At 40.1% G+C, this 20,122-nt stretch overlaps 1 protein-coding gene across 2 annotated transcripts in view; it reads left to right on the forward strand.

Annotated features, from left to right (window-relative positions):
* Nucleotides 1-403: 403 nt before the first annotated feature.
* The window catches only part of PCDH17 (protocadherin 17), an 89,820-nt gene continuing 70,101 nt past the window's right edge, over nucleotides 404-20,122 (forward strand). The window contains exons 1-2 of one of the 2 annotated variants that reach the window (XM_063392193.1): nucleotides 404-970; nucleotides 2,272-5,781. In XM_063392193.1, the coding sequence (XP_063248263.1) occupies nucleotides 3,154-5,781 (2,628 nt within the window). In that variant the 5' untranslated portion in view covers nucleotides 404-970; nucleotides 2,272-3,153. Of the gene's footprint in view, nucleotides 5,782-20,122 lie in introns of both variants that reach the window. The other variant, XM_063392192.1, reaches the window with a different exon arrangement.

A 20,122-nucleotide genomic window follows, 5' to 3' on the forward strand; every position in this document is an offset into this window, starting at 1 on the left:
ACTTGTTACCACGTCTCAGAGATAAATAAATACTGGGGCGGGGAGGCCGCGGGGAGGAAGCGGCGGGGCTGAGGAAGCGGCGGGGGCCGGGGGCGCCGGGGGCGCGGTGCTGCGGTGCGCGAGCGCCCAGAGACCGCAGCCCGCGCGAGCGGCTCGCGCGCCCCGCGTCCCCCTCCGGGCCGATCTAATCAATGACACCCAGCGCCCGCCGCGGCCCCGCCCCCCGCCCGCCCGTCCGCCCGCCTCCGCCCATTGGCCGGGCCGCGCCGGGGCCGGCCGGCGCCGCCGCCGCCGATTGGCTGGCGGGGAATCCGTATCAATGTTTAAGCCGCGGCGTGAGGTGAATAGAGGCAGTCGGCGAGCGGCGCTGGGCGAGCGCGGCGCGGCGCGGCGGCCCCGCGGCGGCCCCGCGAGTGCTGCAGTGAGGGAGGCGAGGAGGGGGGGAGAGAGAGAGAGAGCGAGAGCGCGAGGCAGAGCGCGGCTCCAACTGTTGAATTTTCACTGAATTCTCCACTTACCTGCGGGCGGCTGGTGAAATGGATCTGGTTTATCAGGGATCGGCGTTCGCTCCGCGTGCTGCCTGGCTAAGACTGGCGACCGTCTGTTTGCAAGGGGCCACCCATCAATGAGGCAGAGAAGAATATTTGTTTTTTCTTCTTTTGCATTTGAAAGCCTCCCTGCCATACGTTGCAGAATTAACTGTGTACTTTGGGGCCGGACTCAAATAAAGGAGAAAAAAAAACAGTGCAGAACTGAGACTCGGAACTAGATCTGTGAGCTATGTGTTGGAAACCTATGTTTTTGTTGCTATTTTTTTTCTTTTAATGTGAAAGATCTCTGATTTATTTCACACATAACACTGAGGAAAGGTGGTTAAAAACACTCAGCAAAGCAGGAGACAGACGCGCCTCTGTGCCAGAGAGTGGATAACAGCCTTGTTTTCCTGATCCTCAGTCTCCCGGAGAAAGAGGTATAGTAAAAGTGTAGCTGGATCCGACACCCCCACCTTCTCCTTTTTTTTTTTTTTTTTTTTTTTTTTTTTTTTTTTTCTCCCTTCCTTCTTTCTTCTCTCCTCCCTCTCCAAAATATAAATCTGATTAAATTTTTTTCCTGTCTATAGAGTGAGTCAGAGAAGCGTTAGGAAGAAGCTGCAACTAATGTCTGTGAAGGGAGGAACATGAGGCGATAGTGAATGTGATTTGTTCCGCTGGATCTGACTCATCCAAGCAGATTGAAACACCTGCATTTCTGGATTTGCCATTCATTTATTTCAGGTTGTTAAAAGAACCTGAAATACATTTTTACTGCCCTTCCCCAGTATTTACCTATACACCATATCGCTAGGAAAGGTGTATATCGGAGAGGGGGAACGCATCTGGCGTTGCTACCGCTCTTCTCCTCTGTACCAAGATACTGAGAGAGACTGTTAAAGCTTTGAAAGGACTGCAAAAAATGCATCACACTGATCGCGGAACTGCATAGATTTTAATATAAGAGAATAAATCGATTAAAAGATCTCCTACTTTATTCAGCGGCAGGATTGTTTTTCCTCTTCTTCTCCCCTCCCCTAAATGAAGAGGACTAGGCGGCAGTGTCATTGGAAGGAGACGCTGAATAGAAAGAAAAGAGAGGCACTTGATAGCGCAGCCCTGTGAATACAGAGACTGTTTCCCTTTTAGCGAGAGACTAAGAAAGAGAGAGAGTGTGTGTGTGTGTGGTGGCTTTTCTTTCTCCCCCCGCCGCCTTCCCACCCCCTCTTGCTCCTTTTTTTTTTTTTTCCTTTTTTCTTTTTTTTTTTTTTTTCTTTTAATCTATGCGTCCAGCCATGAGTTGCCTGTTGCTTTCCTCTCGGCTGGAGAGAAAAGCAAACTGGAATTAAACTGCATCCAGAAAAGTGCAGCTCCTCAGACACGCATACTCACACACGTATAGATACACGGAGAGAAAGGATGTGGTGGTGGCGGCGGCTACTGGCCTGTCTTAAAGAAACCCAAGTGTGCTGCTGATGGATCACGGTCTGAGCTTTCTCTCAAATTATATATTTACTGCTAGTGATGAAGGTCAGCTGGTGGGTTTCTTGATTTTTTCACCCCAAAAGGACGGGTGGGAGGCTGGTAGTAGAGGGAGAGAAAGGAAACTATAAATCTGAACACTAATTTTTACTGGGTGGTGGTGATTTGGGTTTTGGTTTTTTGGGTTTTTTTCTTAATGTGTTTTGTTTTCCCCCCCTTGCCCTGCAATCCTCATTCCCTCTCCCTCTGATTCGGGAAGGAAACAGTGACCCAGGGTATACGAGACAGAGAGGGGGGAAATACCGACGGCAGCGAGATGCAGCTCTCCGCCGCAAGCAATGCAAGATTTGATCTCTAAATGCAGCAAAACACTCCCTGAAAACCAACAACCCCGCGGTGCAATCAGACATTTCACTGCCGCTCACTGCACACGACGAGGGCTTCAACAACAAGCTGAGACTTTTTTTTTTCCCTTCAGTCTCTCTCCTACCCCTCCACTCCATCAGTCGCATCACAAGTGATGACTAGCAAATAAGCTTTTTTACGTCTACTACAGACCTGTGACCGCCCCCTTTCCCTATGTATATATGAATACACATATTTAAAGAATATGTCTTATCGTTTTTAGAAAAACAACCACTGCCGCCGGTTTTTTTTATTATTGTTATTATTTTTATTATTCTTTGTACATCTGCGGGGATTCAAGGATCGGGAACATATCGCATGCCCAGAGGAGAAGATCTTTTGCAAATTTTCTGATTTTTGAAACCCTCCCAGTGCCGAAGTTGGACAGACGAAGTAACTGCGAGGGGACTGCAAGCACGGCAAGCTCTTACTGAAACGCTGCCGAAGCTGCTCCTTCCCCTCCCCCTGACCCCCTCCCGATTGCTCCCTCCCTCTGAGCTACATGGTCTATTTGCTGCCTCTCATCCTGTGTCTCTGCAGATGTTTTAGAGCAACAGGTTCAGGAACTTGAAATATAGGGGTGGGGAAAGAGAAGGAAAAAAAAAAAATCAAAACCAAAAAGGAAGGAAAAAAGAGCTGTCAGGGGAGGAAGAACAACCCCGACGCAGGAGGCAAACAAGACGGGGACAACCCTGGTCGTCGCTGCTGCTCCTGCCGCCCCCACCCCTGTTCGGGGATGTACCTTTCCATTTGTTGCTTCTTCTTCTGCTGGGCTCCCGCCCTGTCTCTGAAGAACCTGAATTACTCGGTGCCGGAGGAGCAGGGAGCGGGCACGGTCATCGGGAACATCGGGCGCGATGCGCGGCTGGCGGCAGGCACGGCGGGAGGCGGGATGCTGCCCCCGGAGCGTGGCGTTCCGGGTGGCGGCCCCGGCAGCGGCCGCGGCCCCAAGTCCACCTTCCGGGTGCTGGAGAATTCAGCGCCGCACCTCCTGGACGTGGACGGGGAGAGCGGGCTGCTCTACACCAAGCAGCGCATTGACCGTGAGGCACTGTGCCGGCGCAGCGCCAAGTGCCAGCTGTCCCTTGAGGTGTTCGCCAATGACCAGGAGATCTGCATGATCAAAGTGGAGATTCAGGACCTGAACGACAACGCACCATCATTTCCGTCTGACCAGGTGGACATGGACATCTCTGAAAATGCTGCACCAGGCACCCGCTTCCCGCTCACCAGCGCCCACGACCCAGACGCAGGGGACAATGGCCTGCGCACCTACCTGCTCACTCGTGATGACTACGGCCTCTTCTCCCTCGATGTGAAGTCCCGTGGTGATGGCACAAAATTTCCAGAGCTGGTCATCCAGAAGCCATTAGACCGTGAGGAGCAGAGTCACCACACCCTGGTGCTAACGGCATTGGACGGCGGTGACCCACCACGCTCAGGCACGGTGCAGATCAATGTGCGCCTCATTGACTCCAATGACAACAGCCCCATCTTTGAGGCAGCCTCCTATGTGGTAGAGCTGCCAGAGAACGCACCACTGGGCACAGCAGTCATCGACCTCAATGCCACTGATGCTGATGAGGGTACCAATGGAGAGGTTCTCTACTCCTTCAGTGGCTACGCACCTGACCGCGTCCGTGACCTGTTTAGCATTGACCCACAGAGTGGCCTCATCCGTGTCAAGGGCAACCTGGACTATGAGGAGAGTGGCCTCATTGAGATTGATGTCCAAGCTCGGGACCTGGGGCCCAATCCCATCCCTGCTCACTGCAAGGTCACTGTCCGCCTCATCGACCGCAATGACAATGCTCCCACCATCGGCTTTGTCTCCGTTCGCCAGGGAGCTCTGAGTGAGGCTGCCCCACCAGGCACTGTCATTGCCCTGGTGCGTGTCACCGACCGTGACTCGGGCAAGAACGGGCAGCTCCAGTGTCGGGTTCTGGGCGGTGGTGGCGGGCCCGGTGCCGTTCCTTTCACCCTGGAGGAGAACTATGACAACTTCTACACTGTGGTCACCGACCGACCCCTGGACCGTGAGGCACAGGACGAGTACAATGTGACCATCGTGGCACGTGATGGGGGCAATCCCCCGCTTAACTCCACCAAGTCATTTTCTGTCCGGATCCTTGACGAGAACGACAACCCACCCCGCTTCAGCAAGAATCTTTATGTGTTACAGGTGCCTGAGAACAACATCCCTGGAGAGTACCTAGGCTCAGTCTTGGCCCAGGATCCTGACTTGGGCCAAAATGGGACAGTGTCTTACTCCATTCTGCCTGGGCATGTGGGAGATGTCTCCATCTACACCTATGTCTCTGTCAACCCCACAAATGGTGCTATTTATGCCCTGAGGAGCTTCAATTATGAGCAGACAAAGCACTTTGAGTTCCGTGTGCTGGCCAAAGACTCAGGTTCTCCCCACCGTGAAAGCAATGCCACAGTGCGTGTCACTGTGCTCGACGTCAACGATAACGCACCCCTCATCGTCCTGCCTGCCCTTATCAATGACACTGCTGAGCTGCAGGTGCCACGCAATGCTGGGGTGGGCTACCCCGTGGGCACCGTCCGCGCCCTGGACAGTGACTTTGGGGAGAGTGGGCGCCTCACGTATGAGATTGTGGAAGGCAATGAGGAGCACCTCTTTGAGATGGACCCCACTAGTGGTGAGATACGCACCTTGCACCCCTACTGGGAGGAGCTCAGCCCTGTGGCTGAACTGGTGGTAAAAGTCAGTGACCATGGCAAGCCCAGCCTTTCCGCTGTGGCCAAACTCATAGTCAGGGCCTTGGCGGGGCCCCTGCCAGAGGCTGGCGAGCCACAGGTGAATGGCGAGCAGCATCGGCGGCCACACTGGGACTTGTCGCTGCCGCTGATTGTGACACTGAGCACTGTCTCCATCATCTTGCTGGCTGCCATGATCACTATTGCCGTGAAGTGCAAGCGAGAGAACAAGGAGATCCGCACCTATAATTGTCGCATTGCCGAGTATAGCCACCCTCAGCTGGGAGGAGGGGGAGGCAGTGGCGGGGGAGGAGGAGGCAGTGGCAGTGGAGGGGGCAAGGGCAAGAAGAAGAAGATCAGCAAGAATGACATTATGCTGGTGCCCAGTGAGGGCGAGGACAGCCGGGGTCCCCTCAATGTCATGAACGTGGTGAGCAGCCCATCCCTGGCCACCTCACCCATGTACTTTGACTACCAGACCCGCCTGCCCCTCAGCTCTCCCAGGTCTGAGGTGATGTACCTGAAGCCCGCCTCCAACAACCTGACTGTACCCCAGGGACATGTGGGCTGCCACACCAGCTTCACAGGGCAAGGGACTAACGCCAGCGAGGCTCCCCCGAGCCGGATGTCCATAATTCAGGTAGGAGACTTTTAGAATACCCTGGACCTCACTTAGGCACTGGTTTAACTTTCCCTTTTGTCTGCAGTGCAATCTGCTGTAAGGCACCACTGAAGGGACCAACACAAGTCACTAAAGAGAGGTGGATTTAATGAAAGTTGAACCAGACCACATCTGGTGGGTCTGGTTCTGCTGTCACATTGATGTTTCCCATGTGATTCAAAAGAAAATGCCCACTGAAACACAGAGTTATGGCAGTGCCAAAGAGGTGCATGTGAGAGTGTAGGCAGGCATTTAGTTCATTTGAGGCATGCTGGGGTGTTTTCCCAGGGGACTGTCAGACAGAGATGGGCACTTCCACAGGTTTCACTTCTCTTTGGTTTGGGGTGGAGAAGAGGGATGGCATTTCTAAAGTGGTCATACCACCTGCAGTAACTAACAGGACAGGGAAGAAACTGCACACTGAGGACATCTATTGCAACAGTGTATTATAGCCCTCCGATCTTGTATATAAATATGAGCTATCATTCTAATACATACGTTTTAATTTTTAAAAATTTCCTTCTTCAGAATATATATCCATAAATGTATTTTTTTGACAGCATCATTGGGGCCCCATTGCCTCCTCCTCTCCCCATAAACAACTAAATTTTCAGTGCTGAAAATTCTGCTTAGTCAAATAGAAAGAAAATGTATGTGGTGACTCCCTCCTACCTCCAAATGTTAATGAAACTCACATCCTGTCATAAACCAGCAAAACAACTAGTCAGATTTCCAGTAGCCTGAGTCAACACTGATGATTGCTTTATAGTGAAAGACTTACATGCTCTGTCTTCTACCAAAGCTCATTTAGAAATTATAGCTGGGCTGAATTCTGCGGCCAATTATATCCACACTGTCCTCTACTTACTTTTGTGAATGTGAGAAATGGCAGAATTTGGACCATTGGATATAGGGTACTAATCAAAGAATGACTTAATTTTTAGCAGGTAGTTTGAAGTCCAAACTCAGAAGATTTATTTCAGAGCAGTGAACTTGCATAGTGAAGGTGAAGGCAGAAATTGGCTCCAGTTGATTTAATTTAAAGTATTACTTCATGATTAATGCAGCTTAATGTTCAAACACTACAGGTATGTTCCAAAGTGATTTTTAACGTTCAGATTGAAAGCAGGCTCTGGATAATGACTATTAAATATATTTGAAATGTCATATCTGTTTTATCCTGTGGTTCTCCTGATATGCTGTTCTGAGTCATAGGGGAATGAGCTGAGTGTATCAGAAGTGACACAGACTCATTTTGTGGATGCAGCTAGTGGGAAAGAAGTTGTACTGTAGTCACTTGATGTACCTAAAGAAGATTCATAATACCTTGGAGTTACCATGCCCTGTGATCTGTGAACACCAAATGTTCTGCTTGCCAGCTGTATCTAATATTTTAAACTGAATAGAAATGACCAAAGGTAATTGGCAGTTTAAAGAACCAAAATTCAAGTAAGCAATGACCTGGAAATGGAACATTTATAACTGGGAAAAAAAAAAAAAAAAGAAAAATAAAAAAAAGGCTGCCTGTACAAGGTCACTGTAAACTAATCCTCAAGTGACTATTGAGTTGTGTCCACAGAAACAATTTCATTTTATGCCTATCATGAATTTGTGTTGCTATCAATTAGGTGAGTGGAGCAATACTTAAAATCTGAAATTGATTTTAACAAAAAGTGACACTTTAGGAAAGAGTTTAGGTTAGGGCAAAACCAGAGATAATTTGATTTATTATTCATGCTTTAAAAAACAAATAACTTTCCATGACACTTGTTTAAGTAATGTCAACTTTTTTTTTTTTTTACTGTAAAATGGAGTTGTCAGAAAGCTAAAAAAAAAAGCACTCCACATTTTTTCCTACTGACAAGTGTAATAGGTACTAAAAGACAGAAAATTATACTTTCCTACAACCATGTAATGTCTATATAAAGCAATTAATTAATGTATTGATGCTACGGAATAGTAAAGTTTCAATTGTAGTGTAAAATCCCTATGGAAAATATGATTCCTTCTTTTTTTACAGTGTTCACTGTATAAGATCAATCATGATTTCTTTTTTCCTGAAATCTATATAAAGCTAAAAGAGGAATTTCCTCCCTTAAAAAGTGTGTTGTGGTTTCTATAAGAATTTTCATTATGACAACTATGGAAAATGTTAACTGAAACTCCTCAAAACATATACTGGTATATCTAATGCTGGTCTTGTTTTCCCTCATTGTCTACACAGTGTTTTGGAGTTTTGCATGGTCCAGTCAGTAGATTAGGAAACATTCAGTTTTACCTAGTGTACAGCCTGTTCAAACATACTTATTGATGCTATATTATGTAGCTGTATTGGCAAAACAGACACAGTAAGAAACAGTGTAGATGGTTTCTATTTTGAAAAGGCTCAGATTTAAAGTAGCTAGAGGGGAAAAATTGATCCTCTTCACTGTACTTTTGCATTACTAAAATACATTTTGTATTCTCCATCTCCACATCCCTAGAGTAAATTTTATATAAAATTTGCATTTAGAATGTAGGCACTACTTTATGTCTGGTCCTGTGCTTCTGCCTCATGTAAAATTCAAACTGCAGACATAAGGAGAAATAGTAAAGGATCAGCCCTCTCTCTGGATCTACTATATCTTTAATCACTCCAAGAAACCTGTGATGGCATATGTAAATTACACAGTTAGCAATCAAAAGTGTAGGCAGTGGTTAAAAAAAACAAACAAACAAAAAACCCCCCACCAAAATCCAGCTGCTTTATCATTTCTTTTAGTTCATCAATCCAGTTAAGCAGTTTTCTTCAGTACTTCAGTAAGGGGAAGGTAAATAATTGTGTAAGGCTTCCCTAACAAGTGCTCCCATTAGTTTTTGCAGATATATTTTTGAAACATGATAAACACTATGTAATTCATACAATGGAACTGCATTTCTTCATTCTCATTTTCTCAGCAACTGTTTAATGGCACAATTCTCTTTAAAACTTTATATATATTACATACTAAATATCTACAGAGATGTATATACATGCTAAATATTATATTATTACTTAGTACATCTAATTGATTCTATAAATATTTAACAACAAATAAATAATTTCTTTCTCAGTAAGATCTAAATTTTCTCACTCTTATTAGGAGTGCATTTTTTTTTTCCTTTCACCTACTAGTAAGATCTAGTGAAGCCAGTGGACCTTACGGTCTTCTTACTCCTCATGAATAGTATTTTACTCTACAGATAGCCCAATTTACATCAACAAATACCTGTGGAGTAAAGTGTTATTTAGTGACTAGGGGTTTTAGACTGACCTAAAAGGACCAGCACTAGAATGAATTACTTCCTGATATGGGTAAGAGTGGGATAATTTTGCCTCTCTTTAAGTGACTTCTGTTACACACTAATCACACAATTTGACAGCTTGGGTGTTTGCTCACCACTTTGTAGCATCCACTTATGTACTGCAGTTGCATGTGTTACTTATATATGAATCAATGAACTTCTTCATTACCGTAAAAATTAAATAATTTAAACATGCTTACATACATATATGTATGAAATGTTGGATGGACAGACAAGGATGCTGTACACATTCAGCTTTTGTTGGTGCAAGAGACTTGCAAGTTCTTAGACCCTCTGAAAATTTGTGATTTGATGTGCACCTGAGATTGATGTGTAATAAGAATAGTGTTTAGTAACATTCTGGGAAGCTACACATCTACACTTTAGCATGTTTCATTATTCTTAACTTCAGCGGTCATTTTCTGATGATACTTTAGAAACAGTGCTTTTAAACAAAAGTCTGTTAAAATATTTAAATATAGGGCAGTGCTGCACGATTGTCATTACCAGGGTCAAAATTCCATGTGACCTTTGAATCATTTAAGATCCAAACTATTAATTTTTATTGCAGAGAAGGAAAGCAGGAAAAAATGGAAACTCAACATGGCTGAAAGAAGATTTCTGTTCTCTCTAGCCCTTAAGGACTACTGGGAAAAATTGGATCATCTCATTTTGGTGACCTACTCACCTGATTAAAAGAAACAGAATTTTGTTTTATTTTGAAGTGCAGACATCAGAAAAAAAAAATACAAACATACACATATGTATACCTCTCCTATCAAAATTCAGAGCTAGTCAGTTTGCCTTTCCCTGTGTGATCAAGTCACAACTTCTTCCTGCAGATTTCCAATAGGTTAGAGTGGATGTGTAAAAGAAAACAAATAGTTTCTTTACACAAGTAGACTCCAGAAATCGGTTCCTCAAAGTGACGTATCAGTAGTGTAGAAAACTATTTGCAATATGCAAGTAGTGTTAATCATCCCAGACACTATTTATTGCTGTACTTGTGGTGCAATAATTATGATTGGGGAGTTTTGTAAATGTATCAGGAATAGGGTGCGTGTGAATAAAAAAAGAGATGGTCACAGCTTTTGTTAAACAACAGCTAAAAATGAATGACTGTGCTGAAAGAAGCTCTCAAGCTGGGAATTGCTATATCTGCTGTACCAGGCACTCCCACTGCATTTCTAGATAAAGTACAGATAATTCTTAATACTTCTGGCACCTGATGTTCATGATGTGTTGATAGATTAATGTCAAGTCCCAGTGCAGCTTCATTGCCAGGTGTCTAGTAGTAGGGGTCCCTAGTCTTCAAGGAAATTTTTAAAAAAGTGGACCATATTAGTGCTCCAGCTCTGTCTTTAAATATGCTATTTCATACTTTGAGAAACTTCTGCTCAGAAATTTCAAGATTACAAGCAGAAATCTGTAGCTCTGCATACAAGGAGAAGCAGCTTGTGTCGCAGAAGTTGCACTCATCCTCAGTGATTTAAATTCCTATCTGAAAGCAGAGGTATATATATTTTTTATTTTTTATATCTTCTACCTCAGCTGAGGAGTATTATTCTCCATTCTCACTAGAATCAGTACAAGTAATGTTTTGCATTAAGAGCATACTAGAGCAGTTCTAAACATTTGCAAGTTCACAGGTTTGTACTCTATTTATTCCAAAGATTCACAGCTTCATATTCTAGGGCTGTTATCTAAAGACACTAAGTTGTGAGATGCAAGTCTTAAATTACCTGCCTAGGTATCATTATTGTAGCATTAACAGTGTTTTGCAAGGCTAGATGTCTTGCAAAATAACTCATCTTATTATGCTTGTATTATGTAAATGCAGTCTGGAGCTTTGTGTACAGCCTGGTTTTGTGTTAGTGTTCTGCAACTTCAGTTTCATTCACTGGATGAAGTCCATCCTAGAGTTTACTATGCAAGAATCCAGCACAAAACCTTTCCTATGCTTTCAAGAAGCTTCATTTATTTTTTTTTTTGTCAAGATGCACTGCATAGTATAGTGACACAAAGTGCATAGATTTTAGGACAAGATCTGGCAACACACCGCTCACTTTAGCATCTGCACTGGCTGCTGTAATAGACAGAGGAAGAAGAATTGAACTCCTTTTTTGTGTTGCATCTGTTCTGGTCTTGATCTTGAGTTCCCTGCTGGCGATATTTATAGCACTATCATTTTAAAAGGATCATTCTTGATATACATGCCCATTTGAAATCTAAAGAACTTTCAAAGATGAAGAGCTGTAATAAAGAACAACTAAAAAAATAGAGAAGAAAACAATTTAAGAGCCTAAAGTGAAATATACGTATTATGAAAAAGTCTTTCCAGAACAGAAATTCCTGTTAACAAAAAACTAAGAATAATAATATCTCTGTAGAACTTGCTGTTTTATTAAAGACGTGGAACAAGTTATGCAAGGTTGACTGTCACAGCTCTCAACTGCTCTTAAAGTTGTCTGAGCTTTCAACATCTTTGTGTTCACTGTCACTACCTAAACTTAGATGGAAAGATATCTGCAAATTTGTGGTTACCAGTGCAATTTCAATGATCAATCAATTCTTGGAAGAGTTATCTTCAATAACATATTTTCTCAACATTCTATTAACCTTCCCCAAGTTGATGAAAAGGCCCGTTCTTACTCATAATTCAGTCAATAGCATAATTTTGACTTCATAAATGATTTTAGTGGTTCAAGAGTGAATTGTGACTAAGACTTCTATGGAATGCAGCTAAGAATAGGTGCTTGGGCCCTTCATTTTGAGGTTTTTGTGATTTTTTTTTCTTACAGCATCTTTACAAACAATTAAGAAAACTGGAATTTAGATGTTTTTGTGACTATTATGTGAATTGTGACACAGAATCATAGAATGGTTTAGGTTGGGTGATACTTTTAGGATGATCAAGTCCAATGGTCAACCCAGCATAATCATGTGTATAGCGGAAAAGAAATCAAATACTCTATTGAACATATTGTTGAACATAGGTTACCACATTTTCATATATATTTGAAATGTTGAATAATACAACATTATTGTTAAAACTCTGCAAATATTTTGACATGGAAAATTAGCAATAGGTATGTTTGAAATATTCACAAATTTACTTGGTATTAACAAAGCATAGATACAGTCTGTTTTCTCTGATAAGACAGAAGTGTCATTAAAAAATTCCTCCTGAGTCACAACATCTGGATGTAAACCAGCTGAGATTTTATTTAAGAAGAAAAAAAAAAATAGAATAGTGTTCTCTTTGTCTTTTTTCCCCTAGCATTTTTTTTTCTTTCTCTTCACTACCTTCCGCCCCAGGAAGCATTAACATACCAGCTAATATTTACATATATGTTTCTAAATATCATGCCTAATTTTTCTTTCTATCATTGTTTCTACAAAAGTTAAAAATGTTAAATTAGTTAAATTAGTTTTAGGTTTTGCCATGCAAGACACTTATTCTACATACAAAAAGTGGATGTATGTGGCTTCGTTTTTGGATTTGGTTTGCTTTTTTCTGAGGAAAACATATATGTTGCATGGCAGAATTCTTCAGATACTTCTTCAAGCCTGGGCAGTACCTGCATGTATGAAGAAAAGACATTTTGACACTAGTATTAATGTTTTCTATAGGTAAAAAAAATCAGTGGTAAGAACTTAAACAAGAATTTGTTGACCAGATCAGAAACACAGCTCTGTTTTTATCTGTAAAATATAGAAGCAATCCTCTGATGCCAAAAGGTCAGTGCAGAGCAGTTGGGACAATTTTTTGCAGCAGATAGCCTGAAAGCTTTATGCTTTCAATTGTATGGCTACTTCAGCTGTAAGAGAAGTGGTAAAATTAATGCTAAAGGGTTCAAAAATCCAGGAAACAAGTAAAACTCTCAGGGGACTGCAGCCTCTTGCCTTAATTAAAAAAAAAAAAAAAAAAAAAAAAAAAAAAAAAAAAAAAAAAAAAAAGAGGGAAAAGAAAAGAAATAGACAAAAGGTACTAGGAAGAGAGTGGCAAAATGACTGGGGGAAAAAGGTTTCTTGAGTTTAAGTGTTTTATTTGTTAAGTTTTTAAGGGGGCATCAAGGATATTAACTAGTCACTGCTAGTTGATGAGATGAAACAGAGTGTGTATGTGCAGCTGCCATAATTCTTAGCCAGGGTGCATCCTAAGCCCTACTAATCTATTTGTCATAGTTCAACCTTTGTTTTTCAGCCTGCTGTAGATTTTTTTTTTCTTTTTAACAGAACAATGTTCTGGATTAATTACTGTAAATCCTATGAGAAAGAAAAAAATAAATTATTAAGCATTTTAGATAAAATACTCAGTATTAAGTACTACATTCAAGAACAAGCAAATTCTTATGAATGTTCCCGTTAATTAGGATATTAGACAGTGCTTTAAATAACCTTTTTGAGCAGTCATATATTTTCCAGCTAAATCCCAAAGGCTGCTGATACATTTCCTTCTTAATAAGGTCACATGAGAACCATCTTTTTCTCCCACTCTTCTGCTTCCACAGAGGTAGTGGTATTACCTGTGCAGAAAGGATAGCAGATCAATTCATCCACTTCTTGACATGAGATCTCTTTTTTTTTTGTCCTCAAAACTGAGGAGTCCCTCTACATATAAAGACAAAACTGCATGGTTTCAGCCACTTATTAGTGTTTGTACAGAGAAACAGCATAAAGATCAATTTGTATCTCACTTTGGTTCACTGAGGAGATGTCTCCTGTTCCAACCCTCAAGACAATCTGGTCTATTTTCAATATAGTAAGGTATAAGCAGTCTAGGCATGTTAAGCCCTCCAAATTAAGATATTTGATATTAGCCATGGACCTTTCTACTGGCTTTGTGGCATATGTATCAGATCAGAATTTCTCACGTTCATAAAATACTCTAACCCATAACAGAAAAGTTCCTAATCTCATCCTGTTCCCTGCTGGGTGGCTTTGTGTTGCAGTTTCTGTGGCCTGCCAAAAGAGAACTCCAAAGGGGATAGGAAAAGTCTTGTCATGAGATGCAAATGCATCATTTCAGCTGTGTGGGTGGCACCTCTAATCGATGCATTGTAGGTTCTTGCAGTGACACTCATGCACAGTTATTTTCAGAAAAGGATTCAGAGTATCTACTGTTCTGTGTACCACATGTGTGCAGTGTCTGTACTAGTTCTAGTGACACTGTGGTTACTCGTATTTCCAGTCCTTGCCCTGGAACACTTCCAGGCAGTTTTATTATATTGAAATGGCTCTTACAGTTCATTGAGCATCCAACATAATAGTGTTGAATATGATTGGTGCATGTGCATATATTTATTAAAACAAAAAAAATCAGGCAGTTAAACTGCATAATTATGGGAAAACGAATAATAACGATAAAAGACCATTTAAGTTAACAAGCTTTGTGATCAAAGAATAAATACAGGTTAGATAAATGAGGCTCTAGATGTAACTAATCTACATAAATAAGCTCTGGTCTGATTAGAGGATAGGAATATATTAAAATAATCTTAAAGTATTTAAAAAGTATTTTATTTTAGTAATTTTATAATTTCTAGTTTAATTTTGTCCTATTCCCACTCCATAAAAAGAGCTAAGTGATAAACTACTTTTACATGCTTTTATTTTTTGATTAACAATGTTTACAGTGCAAAAAAAGTCTAAACTAATACAAGTAAACAAAAGTAACATCATAAGTTTTCATTCTGGTTTGGCTGTGTTGCGTGTCAAAAACATAAAGCATTTTTAATGTCTTAATTTTAATTTTTTCATGTGGCAATGTTTTTTGATTGATTTTTAATTAAAGAAAAACATTAAAGGGAACATTTAAAGGACAATTTCTTGTTTACTGTCTTTATCAGCAGAGAGCAGCCTTTGTAGTGTTTGAAAGCTGGTGCATTAAAAATCAATTTCAAGTCTTCAAAGCTGTAAACTCTTGCTTGCTTTGTAGATATATACTGTTTTTAAAATCATTGGAAGCACAGTTGACAATTGAATTAAAACAAAAGGTAAATAATGGTTTCATGAACATTTGAAGGATTTTAATGTATTTTTAATAATAGCTACAGGATTTTTTTTTATAGCAGCAGACATGTGAATTACAATTTGTAGCTTTAAAATGCACAATTTGTTCCTAAAGACAGCTATTTGTATTTTTTTATTAAGAGAATTTTGTTTTAAACTTCTCTTGGTGTTATTTTGTTGTTTTTAGTGAATACTATGATTCAAACACAGAACACGTCAGTCAGTTTCTTTACTCACTATATTTCTGTCTCGCTCTTTGCTGATTGCTAAGCAACCACTTATGATTGTTTAGCTACGAATCAGTTTAAAAAAAAAAGGTAAGCTGAAGTGGGCTAAACAAATGTTCATTAATTCTTAATGAAAATATTTAAATTCTATAAAAATTTAAAAGTAACAAAGAAAATAAAATTGTTTTAACTATGTACCTCAGATTCAGCACTTGAGTGACTACCAGCAGAGTCAAAAATGCTCTTTTTGTGCAAATCTAGAAAAAAGCAGTCAGTGCATAAGTAATTTTGAGGCCTGTGGAAATATACATATATATGTATAATTAAATTAATATTATTTCTTTCAGGGCAAGAGCCTTAGAACACTTAATCAGTGATCATTTTACTTTAGGTCAATAGAACCATAAAATTAAATAGATCATTTACAGGTGTGGGGTTGCCGATGTGCTTAAGCATATACAGAATTCAGCCCAGAATCTGTTAGTCTGTGTTCTCTCTCCTTTGCTTTAAGAACACTGCAAAGCTGCAAAAGCTGCTAGTTTCACTTAGCCTCCAACTACATTTTCTCATATTGTGTTGAGATAGTCTTGATGTCTTGCTTTCTTGCAGAGACTTGAGTAATTTGATATGCAGATTTGAAGATCATAAAAACAATCCTGCTTTGATGATCATGAGCCAGATTATCCAGCCACAGCTGTAAAGTACCAAGTGTGTTCTTTTGTGATCTCTTCATCATTTCAGTGGATCAAATGACAATAAGAATATAGTGGAATTTAGAGTGCTTGGGAAATAATGAAATTAAAAGCGTTTTTAAAATGACAACCATGAAGCCTTAGAAACTATTCTATTTCTAGGCTATGGGCCAGATAATGTAACTGTGTGTATGCATGCATATGTGGACATACATAGAAAAGAGAGCAGAATGGAATCAAAAGAACCATCTAGATGGATAAATGGCATTATTAATGAGCAATGTGCATCTAACTTTTCCTTTTTATATGTATATGTATATGATCTGCACAGAGCTGTATAGCAGCATTTTGGAAGATGCTGTCAAAACCTGCACCTTTTGCTGCAAACTAGGAAGCATCAAGTTTAGAGACAAATGATGTGGTCATTTTTTTTCCTGAGGTAAGAGTATTGGTAAGGAAGGACCTCATTTTCTACTTCGTGATGGAATCCTGCTATCAAATTTCAGGATTGAGAGTGATGATTAAAAGGAAGTATAATTCATGCAACATGTGAAAAGAAACATCACTTGACTGATTCCATGAACTGTGTTAGTTATTAAAAAGCTCATGATAATTTCCATCTCATAACTCCAAGGCAAGAAATGTATCAGTCAGCTTTGTAGCTGTTTGGGTGAAAAGGAGGTGAAAACAAGATGTTTGTTATTTCTTTTAATATACAGGCTTCATTTTGTCTCAGTCTCTACATGTATTTTGTCTATTTAAACCACATGTAGCTTCTATTCAGGTGTAACAGGCGATAGTATTGCAAGGGGCAGAAAGAACTGTATCAATTTATTTTGTTATTTTTTTGTTGGCCACCATATACATGATCTTTCCCAAAAGTATGCCTCTCATTATTGCAATGATGTGATGTAACAAAATAATAATACCTTCAAGTATGAAATAACTAATTTTAAGTACTTTTCTGGGCTCATTTTATTTCAAACAGTCTTCCAGAATTTTGAAGAAAATTTTAATTTCTGTTCATTTAATGTGTGTGTAGACCTCAAATAATTTTTCCTTCATCCCCTGATACTGGCAACTTAGGAAACTTAGGAATGAGTATCTGGATTTCCAAATTTTGACCTACTTGCAAAGCAATAGGAAGCTCTTTCTACAAAAAAAAAAAAAAAAAAAAAAAAAAAAAAAAAGTAAAAGTAAGCAAGTAAGCTTCAGGAACTTTTGTTAGCAATGGCAAAAATATTTAGATAAATTTTAGATAGATTTTAGTTGGTGGATGAAGAAATAGGCACACATGCTGAATAGCCATGGCAGGAGAAGACTTTTTTAAGGGAAAGTTTTTGTTCCGATTTAAGTTTTGTGGTTTTGATAGTATTTTATAATAAAGACAATTACACAGTAATTTGGGTTAGAATGCATGCCCAGTTCCCCATCTTAAAACCCAATTTGTTACTACCTGTGGCTATTTCTATTAAAAAAGAAACATAATTACTATGAGTCTCAGCAGTCTAAGAGTAAATTTTTGCAATTACAATACTTCCCTTGGGCAGATATATGAAAATGCCAGATTAATTCCTGCCAGTCTATTCCTTGCATATTCTTAAGGTTCCTGGTAGCGTGGACTATCATTATATTGGTGCTGTTTATTATCCTGTGGCTAAGGTTAAAGAGGGAATGCTGCTATAAACCTTTAGGACTAGGATGCCATACCAGTGCCTTGCCAAGTCTCTGCGCTAAAGTGTGATCCACAGTATCCTAGGAGCACGATACTAGTTCTGTTTTCATGAAAGTGAATGATTTTGCTGTTGATTTTAGCATCGTTTAGAAGGGCATTTTTTATTTTATTGCTTTATGCATCAAAAGATTTAAATAAAAACACCAAAAACCTCAAGTTTAATCATTCTTAGGAATATATCAAGATGTTAATAAAGGTGCATGTGAACTGAAAAATATGGTAGTTCCTTAATATTTTATAGCTTTTTTTTTTTATTCCAAATAGCACAATGCGATGAAACACCAATAAACTTAAGATGGCCCTGAAATTATGTAAAGGAACAAATTTCCATGGAAGTAATGCATCTTCTAGTGGATTATTCCTCCTTAAAACAAGTTTTGAGGGCATATGAGTAAATGAATTGCATGCAAAGGCTGTGCCCCTGGAGATCACTCTCTGCAGCTAAGCACCTAACTCCATGTTGAATTCCAGTGAAGTTGGAAGTTGGTGTGGCTTCATGTGGGCTCATGATCCACCTGCAGGGAGCAGCATTAGTCTGCGTTATACATGATCTGGTTTGGCTATACAGGAAGAGCAGTATGAACAATCCCAAGTTGGTTTTTTTTTTCATTTTGCATGATTTTTTTTAAATTACTTGCACTGCACCTGTAGTGTTTTCTTTTTCCACTTTGAAAGAGGTTTCCACATGCGCAAGCTTCTGAATGTCAACTTCGGGACTTCTGTGATGTGGACATTATTTAAAGAAGGTTTCATTAGCTATTTTCTTTGAGAGGTCATAAATATAACCTTGAAAAGTAATATATATATACATCCTTTAGTTGATGTTCAATGCATTTCACTTTAAAAAAAGGTGCTCACATACTGGGTGAGAATTCTGCTAATTAGCTAGAGAGGAAGTCCATAATTAAATCCCAGTCAAATATTAGCATTCATGTTCTGTCACTCTATCCCAGGTGAAACCCGCAGCAGTGTCCTAGATATTGACAAAATAACACTGCTTCGGAACTAAAAGATAACTTTATCTAATTCTGGGATCTTTGCAGGCACCATATCTTATGTGTATCTTCTTAATTATACAGAAAGATCTGGTTTCAGAGTCTTGATTTGGCACGCCATAATGAGAAGGGCAATCCAGAACAATTTTTCCCAGTCTTTTAAGAATTTACAGGTCAAAGTCAACTTTTAAGTACTTATGAAGTTAGAGATTAACTGTGGCAATTCTTAGTTGAGTGTTGTGTCCTAGATGTGATGATCCTATAAAGAAGGGTAGCTATTTTTTCTTTTGCTTGTTTTGAATCAATTAAATGTAGAGTCCTATCAGAACTCTACATTTGCAGTAGGTTGACGTTGAAGTGACAGACTTGTAGATGCCTGCACACAGCCCTATATTAGAATAGTCCTGCTTTTTTTCTGTCTAAGTCTACTTGACCACTGCTGCTATACTTGTGGTGTAATGCTGTATTCAATCAAATTTTCCATTTTATGAGGTACCTCATCATAGACACATGACTGTTATGACTTTAAAATATATTTAGGGACGGAACCTCTTGCTAAATTTGTGCAAGCCTAAATTATTTATCTTATGTCACAAATAATAAATCAACTCATCACCATTTTACAGTTGAAAATCTCCTTGTATGGCCGTGTGAGTCTGTAAAGCTTGATGATCTACTATTCTGTCATAAATTCAGCCATTATTTTTGCAACATATTTAGTGCTTTCCTAGTACTTAGAGGAAATAATTATGTAAAGGTATTTGTGTGAAAGTAGAGCTTTGTATCTTGTGACAAAATGTTTGGAGAATACTTTGTTGGGTATTTTTAACAAAAAGTTGAAATAAAGATTTGCATGACCTAAATAAGAAATTAGACAGAAACTTGTAGGTTTTAACACCTAGGATTTTCTTCTGAATTCCTGGGGAATTTGAGGGAATTATTGTTTTTCTGGTGTGAGATTTTAGGAAGAGAAAGGGGAAAACGTGGCAGCTTTAAAGAAAAGGAGGTGATCTAGATTTACCCCTTTTTTCTGATTGCCACCTAGGAAAAAAGCTTCAGTGTTCTTCTTTGTGTGTGTTTTCTGTGCAAGCAGTGTGGCTTCAGAACCAAATCCTGCTCCATCTTTGTTGCTGATTTCTTTCACTCTGTAGGGAAGAAACACAGAACTGGAATTTCGTGCCACATACAGTGCTTGCTGCCCAGCTAGTCACCTTTCCCTGTCATTGCAATTATAAATCTGTTCAAATGCAACTTTCTTCAGCATACAACATATGTACCTGTGGGAATGTAGCCTGCTATGTAAAGGCTCGCCTGGCCAGTAATTGAAGTAAG

The sequence above is a fragment of the Prinia subflava genome, chromosome 3 (assembly GCF_021018805.1).
Source record: "Prinia subflava isolate CZ2003 ecotype Zambia chromosome 3, Cam_Psub_1.2, whole genome shotgun sequence".
NCBI classification, from domain to species: Eukaryota; Metazoa; Chordata; class Aves; order Passeriformes; family Cisticolidae; genus Prinia; species Prinia subflava.